Source organism: Buteo buteo, chromosome 4 (assembly GCF_964188355.1).
Source record: "Buteo buteo chromosome 4, bButBut1.hap1.1, whole genome shotgun sequence".
Lineage (NCBI taxonomy): Eukaryota > Metazoa > Chordata > Aves > Accipitriformes > Accipitridae > Buteo > Buteo buteo.
The window spans coordinates 17,012,203-17,026,519 of NC_134174.1; the positions used below are offsets into that span (position 1 = coordinate 17,012,203).

General features: G+C 42.0%; 1 protein-coding gene across 6 annotated transcripts in view; it reads right to left on the minus strand.

The window, feature by feature from the left end:
- The window catches only part of CELSR1 (cadherin EGF LAG seven-pass G-type receptor 1), a 177,137-nt gene that overhangs the window by 15,473 nt on the left and 147,347 nt on the right, over nucleotides 1-14,317 (minus strand). For 4 of the 6 annotated variants that reach the window (XM_075024902.1, XM_075024905.1, XM_075024906.1 and 1 more), the window contains exons 21-25: nucleotides 13,930-14,131; nucleotides 13,424-13,591; nucleotides 10,853-10,979; nucleotides 10,237-10,437; nucleotides 5,199-5,373 (exon numbers count right to left, since the gene is read on the minus strand). In XM_075024902.1, the coding sequence (XP_074881003.1) occupies nucleotides 5,199-5,373; nucleotides 10,237-10,437; nucleotides 10,853-10,979; nucleotides 13,424-13,591; nucleotides 13,930-14,131 (873 nt within the window). The remainder of the gene's footprint in view (nucleotides 1-5,198; nucleotides 5,374-10,236; nucleotides 10,438-10,852; nucleotides 10,980-13,423; nucleotides 13,592-13,929; nucleotides 14,132-14,317) is intronic. The other 2 variants (XM_075024903.1, XM_075024908.1) reach the window with 1 other exon arrangement.

Below are 14,317 nucleotides of genomic sequence, written 5' to 3' on the forward strand. Positions count from 1 at the left end.
TTAGCCCTCCTTTTGTTGCTAATGTATTTATAGAAAAATTTTTTATTGTCTTTTACGGCAGTAGCCAGATTAAGTTCTAGTTGGGCTTTGGCCCTTCTAATTTTCTCCCCACGTAACCTCAGGACATCCTTGTAGTCTTCCTGAGTTGCCTGCCCCTTCTTCCAAAGGTCATAAACTCTCCTTTTTTCTCCTGAGTTCCAGCCAAAGCTCTCTGTTCAGCCAGGCCAGTCGTCTTCCCTGCTGGCTCATCTTTTGGCACATGGGGACAGCCTGCTCCTGTGCTTTTAAGATTTCCTTCTTGAAGAATGTCCAGCCTTCCTGGACTCCTTTGCCCTTCAGGATGGCCTCCTAAGGGACTCTTGTCAACCAGACTCCTAAACAGGCCTATGGAAGCCCAAGGTAGCAGTTCTGCTGACCCTCCTCCTTAGTTCTCCAAGAATCAAAAACTCTATCATTTTGTGATCAGTATGCCCAAGATGGCCTCCAACCACCACATCACCCACAAGTCCTTCTCTGTTCACAAACAACAGGTCCAGCTGGGTGCCTTCCCTAGTTGGCTCACTCACCAGTTGTGTCAGGAAGTATCTTCCACACACTCCAGGAACCACCTAGACTGTTTCCTCTCTGCTGTATTGTATTTCCAGCAGACATCTGTTAAGTTGAAGTCCCCCATGAGAACAAGGACTGGTGATTATGAGACTTCTCCCAGATGCTTATAGAATATTTCATCTGTCTCTTCATCCTGGTTGGGTGGTCTGTAACAGACTCCCATCATGATATCTGCCTTGTTGGCCTTCCCCCTGATTCTTACCCATAAACTCAACCCTATCGTCACCATCATTAAGCTCTAGACGATCAAAACACTCCCTAACGTTCAGGGCTACCCCACCACCTCTCCTTCCTTGCCTATCCCTTCTGAAGAGTTTATAGCCATCCATTGCAGCGCTCCAGTTGTGTGAGTCATCCCATCATGTTTCTGTGATTGCAACTGTACCACAGTTTTCTCACTGCACAATGGCTTCCAGCTCCTCCTGTTTGTTGCCCACGCTGCATCCATCGGTGTAGATGCACTTCAGTTGCGCTATTCATCTTTTTGGGAGGAGAAGCCCTAATTCCTATGTGACTGTTCTCAGGCACTTCCATGGGTTCTAACATATCAATAGCCCTTGTGTCTTTGCTGTCACATGGCTCTCCATCCCCTGTCTCCACTGAGACAGCACACTGAAAGACCTCACTAGCCCAACATCCCTCAAACGTTGGTGTGCTGCCCCCAGGCTTACCTCTAGCAAGCCTGGTTTTATCCCTTTCCCCCTTCAAATCTAGTTTAAAGCTCTTTCAATGAACTAACTCCTGCGCAAAGATACTTTTCCTGCTTTGAGACAGGTGTACCCAACGTGCAGAGGTCTTCCTTCTTCAAGACACAGAAATTGATCCCTACTAGGCCTACGGCCAATGACATATGGTAAATGGCTGCTGCATGTTGTCTGGACATCGGGGGCACCTATTGCTTTGAGCGTATGTCCTGACTCAAGCAGGTGGCCAAGGTTGATGGCAGTGCTGTTCTCTGCAAGGAGAATTCATGTGCATTAATAAACGCCTCTCTTGAATTGAAGCCCGTGTGCTTTGATGAAAAGACACTGAAAAAAGGGAGAGGTAGCTGCATTTCACTCTTGCTGCTTAAAGCTGGCCCACAGCCAACATTCACATCTGGTACAGGCCTACGGTCTATGAAAATTAAACTGGCTATTTGGCAAAGCAGTGGATATTGGATCTGTTTACTCTGAAATGTGGAATGAGATAGGACTGGTCTCCCTCCTGCTCCCACTGGCCCTTCCACCACCCCCTTCAGCAGTTGCCATCCAGAAAGAATTAGCCATAAATGATTAAGGGACCATAAAGTATTTTATACAGATGTAATTCTATAGACACAGTCTGTTTCCCAGGACTTGATTTCCCCATTAGTGGGAGTTAAACTACAGTTTGACCAAACATCTGGCTCTAAGAGTAACTGGCAGACAGCAACATTTTTTCACTCTCAAAATCCTACCCTAAAGTTCTCTGTTAAACAAATAGGGCAAATTGCACTCTTCAGGTACGTGGTTCAAATTTTACTGCAGTCAACAATATGTGAAATAACACTTTACCCAAAGGCAGAATTAAGCCAATGCAATGTAATATAGAGAATCGTTTTGGCACATCAATTAAATGCTGCAGCCTGGCTGTCCCGAGCAGACTGAGTGTGCAGGCTCTGTGATAGCTCACTGACATTTGCGGGAACGGGGGCTGGTCCTATGGCCAAGCATCCTGTGGGGACCAGCACCCATCCCAGGAGTGTGCCAAGAGCATGCCGTGGGGAGGTGCTGCCAGAGGGGCATGTTTCGACCCTTCTGAGCTCCCGCGGGCTCAGCAGCTGCACGTGACTCAGGCGACTGTGGGTCAGCCTCACCTCTCTCCTGACTCATCGCTTCGCTTAGTATTCACAGCAAATACCAGATTTGGAAAGTGCTATTTTCTGGGGGATATTGGTTTTAGGGCTACATAAGAACCTGTTTTAACATGAGCACTGCAGTCTCCATGGCAAAGCAGTTACTGCACACATATGCCAACTGGTTAGTGTGTTGCCATGAAGACATGCAGAACTGGAGGGGTCTTGCTCAGTGCCAAATCCAGCCCTTTGCTCCTGAGGCAAGGAAGTCATAAAACCCCTCTCCTAGATGGATCAAACTACATTTTAAAATGAGCAAGCTTAAAGCAAGTTTAAAATGTTCTACTACCGCTCCCCATGGAGGAATATTCCAGATCCACACTCTTTTGATGGCTGTAAGCCTTCTCCCAACTTCCATCCTACTTTTATTCATGGCAATTTGCTTTTCTATGCTGTGATTAAATGTGGTTCTTCCCTGTTGGAGTGTTCGCTATGTAAATGTTTTACTAAGTTTCTCCCCTCTCTAAAGGTCAAGGTTTCCTTCTGCAAGTAGCCTGGTCCCATCACAGATGCCTTAGGACCTCTATGTCCCAGCTTGAAATGAATGTCAGTTTGAGCATGGAAAATAGAAAAATAAATAAACAAAACAGGGTAAAGCCACTGCTACTGTAGGTTCATTTTTTTTTCAGGATAGCTATGATAAAGATGAAATGGGCTAGATATTTATCTTTCAAATAAAACAAAACAGTCCTTTGGATGTCCAAGACTAAAATTCCTTCCCATATCTAGACTTTACCACTATTAAGAAACATACACAATCCTTCTCTCATAAAGAATCAAAAAGAAATTGTGTTTAAGATGGATGTTATGAAGTTGAAACCTTTTTACTGTTTAGATACTAGAAGTTAAAATTTATAAAAGAAGTTTATTTAAAATATATACAGTAACGAAGTTATCCAGGGGCAAGAAATTCCACATTGTGCTATTTATGATAAAATAATTTTCTCTTCAGATGATTTCTAAACCTGGAAGAGCAAACTAAAGGCTTAGTTTTCTTTATCCTTTGTTTCAAAAAAATCCTCTGACTTGCTCAGTAATAGGGACCTGACTTTTCATTTAAATGAACTGCAAATTCAGTAGATTCAGAGATTAAATTACAGGACACAACCTGGAACCATAACTTGTGGTTTTAAAAGTGTAAAATAGCTCTATATCACAGAGAACAATATCTAAGTAGAAAAAGTAAAAATGGTGTACTTGTAATATTTAGATTGCACAATACTGCTGTTGAGAAGGTCTGAATTAATTTCAAATTCCAGAGAGAAACTAAACATGAAACAGAGAATCTGTCTGACAAAATTCTTCTAAAGAGTTATGTGTTCTGAAATGCAAATTGTTTATTGCTATTTAACGATAACACTTCATTTCTACCAGAAATGATGCTGCCAATTATCTGATTGCACTTAAACGTTCCTGAATATCCTGCAGTAGTCCTGTATGTACTGATAAAAATTATGCAGGTCTGAAATATTTTAGAAGTTCAAGGACAATTTCTATTTAAAATGCCAGGGATATGTCTAGAGTGGCAGACCCTTCTGGGCTCTGCCTTCCACTGTGTTCTGGATAAATTGATAGAAGTAGAAATTATTTATGCACAAGGTGATATGGAAAAAACTTACCAGCTCTCCAGAGAGAGACCTAACCTATGCTATGTTTTCGTATTACACTTTCTTAAGTCACACAGAAAAAAAACCCCATATATTTTTAAGTCTAACTTGTTCCATAATATTTTTCCAAGTGTATATGAGTGATAGCTATTTGTTTGATCTGAGAGACATCTAAACCTCTGTCATTGCTGACAGTATGTTGTCATCTGTAAAAATAAAAGTAACTAGATAAAAGTTAACTGTCTGCCTATGATCTGATTTCCCATATGGCAACAGATATATGCTGAAATAGTTGAACCAAAAAACCCTGTTCCAACTGTTCTGCAAAGCGCACTTCCCGAGGAGCTGTCTGCCTGAATTAACGCAGCACCATGTGCTTAGGGTAGCACTGGAAATGTCTGATTGCAAAAATAGGCATGGAGAGGGCGGAGATGGATGTGCTCCTGTGGATCACCCTGGAACGGTTTAAAAGATTACTGCCTCCAGCTTTTCATTACTTTTCCTCTACTGGAAGTTATTGCCTTTGTATCTGAAATGAAGTAAAAGGCTGTTTGAGTATTCCTAGCTTGTTTTTATGCCAAGTAAAACAGAACTGCTGAAATCCCCTTCAAGGAGCATTTACTGCTGGTCGAGGGTAGGCAATGGGAACATCCAGTGAAGGGCAGTAATGTCCTGTGAGCAGCATCGCTTCTGAAGCCACTGCAGCTACCTGCCCGAGAGACCATGTGTCCATATCCTGAGGTACCAGCACAGGGAAAGAAAATTTATGAAGGCAACCAGCGAAGTTGTTAAAATAAAAATACTGTTATTCCCTAGCAGTGTTATCAAGTCCTGTTTTAATCTGGGTGCAATTGTGTTTATGTTATTGTAAACCTGTCATATCACTTCAACAACTGAGGCAACAGACATTTGGTACACAGATCTGCCAAATTCAGGCTGACTTCTGCTAGACATGATTTGGTGTTGCCCTCATTTGGGAAAACACTGAAGTGACAGCAGAAGTTGAGTGCACCCAGAGCTGTCTTGGATAAGATAACTTTCCTGAATCTGGCCAGTGAAGATGGCAGGGAAGGGAAATGAAGCTGTTTTGGGGTGGTTAAGGGTACCTGTTATGATGGCAGGAATGCCCCAGCCAACAACGTAGTAGAACCGCATGTGCCCGAAGTTGATGTTCCTCACTTCAGTCAGCATCCGGTAGATGTGGAGCTGCTCCACGAACATCCATGCAAAGGTGCTCATGTAGAAATAATGCAGGAGGATGGCAATCACGGTACACACAAACTGCAGAAGGGAAAGGGCAGGGAAATCAGAGTTGCTCTTCTGAATCACAACCTGGTGAGTTACCGGCTCCCCTGTGAAGCTAAAGGCAAGTGTAATAGAAAGGTTTTGGCAGAACAAATATACTGCCATTAATTAAGTTTTTCAGAGTTTCAGAAAAGTATTGTGAAAGTTTGTGGTTTGTTTTTTTTTTTAAATTATGCAGCCCGTTCTGAGTCTCGTTCAGCTTTACCCTATCAACCCAACATGCAGTTTGGTCACTGCCCTTGCCCTCCACCTTCTGTGGCTAATTTCTCTGTGCATATTTGCTGCAAAGGTGAGGATTTTGGCTATTCTGACCACATTCCTTTTGCTCACAGGAGAGGCAGGGCTGGCAGAGCTCCTGGCTCTTTCTCCTGGTGCAGAGCAGGAGATGGGGATGCTCCTATGGAGGCTGCAGACCCTCTGCCCTGCCTCGTGTATGAGTCTCGCCTGCACAATGCCAGTACATTGAATTCAGCCACAGTGTGTTTAACCGCATCAGCTACACCGGTCTCACTGCAAAGCCAACAAATTGCTCCAGAGAATGGCTACCTTCAGCCCTGCACTGACTCAATGTCTCCCGTTTCCACATCAAGGGCCACGCTATGGGTTTTTCTGCTGCTTCATTCTTTCCAGAGAGAGAGATACCTCTCTCCAAGGAATTGTGCTATTTTGGTACAGTTTTGTTTTGTTTTAAAGTAGACCACGTGTTGTGCTTGATATTAATAGATAAAAAAGAAACTCTCCTTGTGTTTGGCAGAGGTGGAGGGGAGGTGTGAGAAGATCTTAGGTCTTCAGTTTCAGACTAGTCCCTAAGAAAGTCCTTCTTGCTCTGAAAAACTTCACATCTGGAGACAGAAATCCATGAAGCTTCAGCCCAGGAAAAGTGAACGTGCTGACCATGAGCAACGGATGATCTGTAGACTTTAACCAAAGAAATCGAGTCTTTCTCTCAGTAATTTTCTTATCAGTTAAATGAAATGTCTGTCTCAAAAACAGGCAAAATTTGGTGTGATCTCATGATCTAAGATCAGATCAGCAGACCATTTTGCCCCATGTGTCTGTGTCATATGTCTGAAAAGGTCTGTTCCATCTACAGCTCCTGGGACTCTTTTAAAAAAGTAAAATAAAATTGAGAAGCAAAAGCATGGATGCATCCATGGGGTAAGGCAGTGGCCATCTCTTTTGTACTTGTAGTTCTGTCCTTCACTGATGAACCCTGCACACCTTGCACATCTATATTTCAACAAGTCATGGAGGATGCCTAGCCATTACCACTGGATTAAAATGATGCAGCCAGAAGTAGGTCACCACCTACTCCCCAGATCAATCTTTTACCTAATGTTGAAATCAGAGTATTTGACTACAAAGCGGGAGAGTGGCTTCTAGGCTCTACCTGGCTTGAGCAGGGGTGTTAACCCCCTTCTTGTCCACTGCAGAAAATTGCCCTAACCACCAGGCTGTAGGATACTCTGTGTCCAGAAATGCTCAGCTCTACCCTCCTCTTGAGGCTGTGCTACTTGCAGTCAGGCACAGAAGTCATGAGGACAAAAAGAAAGCAGGCTAGTGCTGGCTGGGTAGTTCACATCTTTGGCTAGGAACAAGAGGAATCTGGAGCTTCCAGTCTCAGGTTTGGATTTGGTTTTTATCCTGCATCAGCAGCACAAAGTGGACCGCTCAGCTCTGCCAGGCTGAGAGCAGCAAAAATGAAGGACCTGCTGAAAACAAAGAGACTCAGTCCTTAGTGTGACTAGGAGTAACAGCTACAGTGGGCAAACTGGTAGCTGAAGTCATCTTTGCGACCGAATGGCCATCTTGAAACCTCTCACCTTCAGAGTTGCATTTCTGTCGTATCTGGTAACCAGCTTTCCCTCCCGACTTAACAGTTTGATGGGTGAAAACAGGAATGACCACAAGCATCTGACAACTGAATTGAAATCTCACCATTAACCTTCTCCTTTCAGAAGCAAAGCAAAGATTTTGCCAAGGATCTGCTGATAAGCTTGAATTAAGAGCACTTTGTGTAAGCATTCAATTTTTGTTTCAAAATGTTATACATTGTGTTTTGGAACCATTTGTTCCCATGCAGCACTGACCCCGCTTTCAGATTTTGGCATGACTTTTTAGTGTTTTTTCATGGTATAATGCTCAGAAATGTAAGTTTCCCTGTTTAACTTAGCTGAGTGAAGCAATCATACAAAGACCGCCAACTTTCTGGATTCACTTACTGCATCAGCTTTATTATAACACCAAGTGTTATTGAAAATGTAGCTCACCAAATAAAAGACCTTTCTTCCCTCTATGTAAGCAGGGCTTTTTTTGTTCCTACTCGCACATGCATATGAGTAGGCTGCTGCCCTGAACATTACCTTTTTCAGGTAAGAAAAAAGAAAGGAAATAAATCACTTTCTATCAATAGTCCAGGGAAAGATTAAAACCTCACCCAGAAATGTGACTGTTAATTTACAGAAACCCATAAAAGGCAGGCTGGGTGCCAAGCAGCGCAGCATTATTTGTGCTCCAGCATTCTTTACCTCTTTATGTTCATCAGTGCATGACTCGTTAGACAACTCTCATTCCATACGGACAGATGAATAATTGTCTCAAGCAGACATGGCTTACAGCCCTTTTAACTTCTCAGATTGAGTGGGTAGGCTGTAAGGAGAGGCTTTCTGGTGTTTGAAATATATTCTGTAACTTAAAGATCTTTGTAAGTAGGTTAAAGGTTTGGGGTGTTTCATTGAGTCCTGGTAACAGTACAGGGCACGATCACACCATGAGCCCCAAAGCATGAAAATGAGAAGGAGCAAAAGAGAACAATCTCACCAAGTACGACCATTAGTATTTGTCGTATTGCTGTAATGAACTGGTTTACTACTCTTACAAACCTTTGCTTGGTGCTTCATGATACTATGAAAGGAATCTGGAAATGAGGAGCCATCGTTTACTGCATAATTTTGGGTAAGATTCTGCAGGGATGTGGGCTTGGCCCCCTGCTCCTCAGTATTCATGTTGGACAACTGAAAGAGTATAAACTCCTTGCCAGTGAAATGCAGTGAAGAATGAGTGGTGTGCTGAAGAAGGCATGGGAAAGGTCAAGTTACATGGAGTGCTGTGGATCAGCTGGCAAGGTGAGTTCATCTGAGCAAAGTTATTTTAATATGCAAACTTGTATATTATGAAACAAAGACAACATGGGTCACACATGACATGAGACCATATCCCAGATGGCAGGTCAGATCTCTCACCATAGCAGCAGATAAGGAACCAGAGTTCCTGATCAAGGGAATATCGGGATATGGGACTGGAAGTGACACTACCAGCTGGAAAGTTTTATCCAGTTTAGCATTCACAGCTTTTCAAAAGGTAAAGTGGGGGAAGAAAACCCAGAAAAATGGCAACAGAGTAACCTGAATCTTACAAACTGAAGTATTTAAGCAGCTTAATTTTATTTAGTTTTCCAAAAGAAATACTATTGAACAGAGGCTTCCTGGGAAGATTATTTTTATAAGAGAGGTCTTTCAAATTTCCTAGGAAAAGGTCTTGACAGCACTCAGTTACTGGAAGCTGAAATTAGACAAGATCAGATACTTTCTAAAATGTATGTTATGGCTAAATGGATATTAGAACCCAGTGTGACACTTTTGGCTTAAGTTATATAGCAAGTGAGGCTGTGTGGTTAGACACCATGGTGTAATTACCATAACAGCGATGATAGTCATTGAATGTAGGCATATTCTCCCATTTCTGCTGCTTGGACAATGTGGAATCAGCATGGTTCATTATTTTTTTTTTTGGTGTGTTTTCATCTCAAGATTTTACTTGCCTCTCAAAAATTTAGATTGAAACATGTACAGTACTGGATTTCTAGATGATAAATTTTCTTCAGAGTCTTCAGATAATCCCTACGCTAACATTTTGAATATTTTTCATATCTGTTAAGGACGTACTTTTTACTGCATGTCATCCCCCATCTGTCTAGTGCCTGTTTGGTACAGGCGACTGTGAAGCTTGGCAGTGCTGGAACCCTTGCCTGCTTGTCTCCTACCTGTCTGCATGGCAATCATGACTTTTGAGATGGGTACTACTGAGACTCTGCAGCAATACTACATACAATGCTACATAGTTAAGATAGCAATGAGGTCCTAGGTACAGAACATATACACTTCATGTGTGGTGTATATCTCATATTCAGTCCATTCATAGCTTGGGTTTCTTGACATGCACAATGCTCGAGGTGCCTGCACTAAGCTTTGGCAACAGATATGATGGGCTGAAGCCAACAATCACTGTGCCTGGAAGGCACAAAGCAAAGCGACAGGTTTCCTACTGATTCTTGGATGTAGCAAGCTGTCCCATGCCTGGCAAGTGGCTTCTCCAGAATGGCCATGGTGGGTGTGCAACATGCATATTAGCACCTGCACAGCAACACATAGTTGACAACCTACCAGTCAACACCAGGAGCCGTTAGGGCTTGTGAGGTACCTGCTGCAGGAGAAACTGGAGAGCCTCCTACTGAACAGACAAAGCAAGACAGAAAACATACTAATGGAAAGGAAGGAAGAAATCAGTATTCAGGGTTCAGTTCCTGGGACAAGCCTTTAACAGGGCTGCTGTCATATATTCTCTGAAAATAAGATATAGTCCTGTCTCTTGGCATTGCTATTAATCACATAAAACACACGAGAATATATTAAAAGTCTGATGTTTTTCAAATGACTGTTGAGGCCAAGCAGAAGTAAAGAAGAAGAGAGTGAAACAGATGGGAGCAGGTAGAAGTTGCAATATGAACCCCCTGATTTAAAGCTTGACAACAACTCTAGCAAGAAGCAGAGTAACTCTTACCGGGTTTTCAGTCTGGTTGATTCCAATAAGAAAGACAAGCTCAGAGAAGAAAAGGGCAGCCACCAGGTTTTTGTGGATACTGTGCAAATTGGAACGTAGTGTGCGGATCAGGACCAGCAGTATGAAGGTGATCAGCAAAGCCACCAGCGAGATGGATACGGTTGTGTAAGTGACGATCTTCAGAGGAAGCACCTCCCCATTCTGTAGAAAGACAGACTAACAGGACCTCTGGGAGTTTTTCCGTCCTTTCCCTCCGATCAAATCTACTACTTGCAATGTCAATGTTTTCATTACTACTGAGTTAATATACAGATTTGCTTTAGGACCAACAGGAGTGGACAACGCCACCTCTTAAGTCACTCAACATGTCGAGTGTGTAGGGGCAGCACCCAGAGGGTGCACTAACCAGGTGAGAAGCTCCTTTCAGCAGACCTGGTGGTGAGTGCTGTCAGTCACAGGGCAATGCACTCCTGACACACTGCAACATGGGACTGATCCACTGACAATGCTCTGAGTCATGCTCAAAGCTCAAACTCAAGCTCTGAATCAAAGCTTTTGAAAACCAAAGCCCTCGAAAACAAAAGCCCTCAAAAATCATGAGCCTGACATCACCCACCTCTCGTTTCGAAATGTCCATCAGGACGGCAAAGCTGGTTATATGGTTGCACTGGCAAGCGATATGGCTCTGGTTTCTGGAAAACAGCTCACATCCTCTGGAGGACCAGGCACCTGTCCCACCAATCCTGCAGGGAAAAAAGGCATTTCTGAGAGTCATCCTCTGATCTCGCCTCACCTCCCGCTGCTATTGCTCTCCAGGGCAGCTCTTGCTCCACAACCAGAGAGGACTGTAAGTACCAAGACAGAAATATTTATAGCTGTCACCTGCCTGAAAGAGTATCATCAACTTAAAAAGCCTACAGTTGAAGTAGTTTCTGATATGACAGCTGGCTTTGCTGGCCAGATTTGGTGGTTTTATAACAATCTGTTTTGAGTTAAAAAAAAAAAAAAAAGTTTGCTTTTGGGTCAGTGACCACACAAGCAATATGGGGAAGCAATCGCACAGAGCAAACTGGCTGTAACAAAGGTAAAAAATACCAAAATCACAGAGAGATACATGTTTTTGAGCCATCTCTATTTCCCTAGATCTAGACACTGCTTGTAGAGCTCTTATGTGAAATATGTTTCAGCAATAATATGATTTCGTTATAGTGTTCCTCTGAAAAGTACACAAGAAAAGGTTAAAACCAGTAAATATTTCATATCAGGAGATCTCTTGTATTAACATTGGGGAGGAACTGCTCGCTTAAAAATTCTTCCCTGTGCAGCCTTGGTTAACTCCAGTGACTTCAGAAATTATTTTGTATCAATATTAATTATTCTATTCTGAAGTTAATGAGTAACAAAAATAGTCTTGTAGTTACTGAAAGAGTTTTTAATTAGCTATGACAGGACATCCTTTTTCATTCAGCAATAAAATATTAATTAAAAAGTTTTAATATAACTTTCTCTTGAAAAGTACTCACTTTTTAAAAATGCTTTCATTACATGCAGTTTAAGAGCTGCTTTTCAACTGTGGCTGTAGGAAGACGTAACACAGACAACAATGCCATTGAAGTTGCCAGCAAATAGCTAATAGATGAATCACTTTAGAACTAATGAGTTATTCAAGCCCATACAATGTTTAAAAATTTATGAAAAAGGACTTGCCATTCCCTCATAATTGGCAGAATCATCTGTACATACAAGCAAGTACACTACTTTACATGCAGGCAAATGGAGTACTTTATTATTGCGAACATAACAGATTTCTGTTGCTTCTTCGATCCTTTCAATGATATAATCTCCTGAAGCTTTTGACTAGGAGGCAAACATTTCCTAGGTTAGTTTGCTCTTTTATTTCCAGCACAGGATATTGCCTTTTAATGGATTTTTCCATAGGTTTACTAGAGTTTTTGGGTTATTAGGAAACAAGTAACAGCTATTCCTCATACCCTGGGCAGACAATATCCTCTCACTATATACCTGGTTTTATAGTTGAAAATTGCATTATATATGTGATAGTTACCATATTGTGAAATCATAACATGCAGAGCATGTAGTTACCTCTCAACACATTTTCTTTTGTTTTATCCACACTCTTGAAATACATCCAACAGGACTGTGCTGTTTCCACAGTGCCATAAACCCAACAAAACACTTACAAGCATATACAGTTCTTAACATTTTTCACATTTTCAAGAAAAATATGTCTGTATCTTTAATTTTACTGAATACAAAAGACCCAAATGAACCATTTTCAGAATATTTCATCTTTTCCCTCACACTTCCCTCCTAGAGAGTCAAATACTCTCTCCTTATGTTCTGCTTAGGTATTACGATTGCTTCCTATCAACTGGAAAAGGTCTAAGGTCCCAAAGAAAGTATTTCCTCTCCCACCAATTTTTCACTAAAATAAATGAAAGCAAATCCACAACAGTTGATGGAATGAAAGGTAAGTTGCTTCTTATCAGTGCAACTGTCTTTGGGTTGACTTTTGATTTAAAAATTCAAGATTAAAAAATTTATAATCTTTACTCATATAGTTTTATCTGCAAAACCTCAGACCTCCTTTATACCAACATGAAGACTTGGTTTTGTAATTTTTTTACACTGGCCCTGGCATCAAGGGTGGGTGCCTGCTTGCCATGGACTCTGTCCATAGTCACTGCAGTGTAACAGGAGAAGATTCAGTCCATGTAAGAACTGAATCATCTCCTGGAGATGCTGTCCTAAAAAGAGGGCATGGGGCAATGAGAGTCCTGACTTAGGGACCTCAGATGAGTCATGAATTCAGGCACTGGCATCGAACCATGCCTGTCCAGATACACATCTGTGGGCAAAAATCAGAAGCAAATACAAGGAGATTGTGGGATTTATTATTTCTGGGTGAAATTGAACCCTGCACAAAGACATGATGGCACTGTGTTTGTTAAAAACCACATGGCTAATCCTTTGTTTGAGGAGTTATGATGATTATTTTCATTTTTCTCAGGTTGGTGGGAAATGATTACATGGCTCTATTCCACCAGAAATCTAGTTGAATAAACTGAGCAAAAAGGGTTTTCCTCCAGAATTATCTTCCTGGGCAGAACTTCTCTGCTACTGAGACAGTTGCCATGCACAGGCCTAAAGCAAGCAGGAGACATACGTGATGGAATGATTCCAGAAGACACAGACGGGCTTTGTTCTCTCCTCTGTTTCCAGCATGGCGTACTCCACTATGATGGGCTTTTCCACCAAGTTGGGAGGAAGCTCCCCGTCACTGTGAATGGCTGTGCTCACTACAGGTGTGTTAATAATAGGGCGATTTGGCAATCTGCAGAAGGAGAAAAATTGCACAGCGATCTGAACATTAAAATGCAAAGCACTGATTTGGTAGGTTCTGAAAATAAAAGATTCCCAGACACTTCCACTCAGAAAGCAAAGTAGGTAGTAGGATCTGTCTTCCACACAGCTGTGTTTCCAAAAGCTTCTGGCACTACTGACATGGTTATTCCCCCACAGTGTGCCAGAGAAGGAGAAGAGACAGTACTGCGGAGACAACTGCAGCACAGATGACATCTTGTCAGTATAAAAGCAGCTCTGTCTCCCCTGCACACTCAGAGCAAGTGGAAGAAGGGATCTGCACAATTCACAAACAGATCTGAAGGTTACCTCAAGCTCCTTCGGTCAGGATCATAGTTTTCTGGCAGGAGGTGTCCCAGGGATCGGTATATAATGACCATGGCAACAGTATGATGTTTTGAGTCATCTGGGTGTCGCTTCCTTCTCTTTGCAAAAGCACTCTCAGGGCTTAGTGCATCACTGTTCACTTTAGAGGATAATTTTTGATTTGAAGGCTTCATTGTAGGCACTGCTATGGAATTAACACAAATATTAAATTATTTCCACACAACTTTGGAGCTACCATTTAAATTGTGAATTTTGCTTTGCAAAAATACAGAAATATTACTGTTGGTTTAACTCCAGGCTTATAACACTAATGTTATATTTGATATTTTCAGTAAAATTTTAGCATATTTCATAGTTATACAGCCGATAA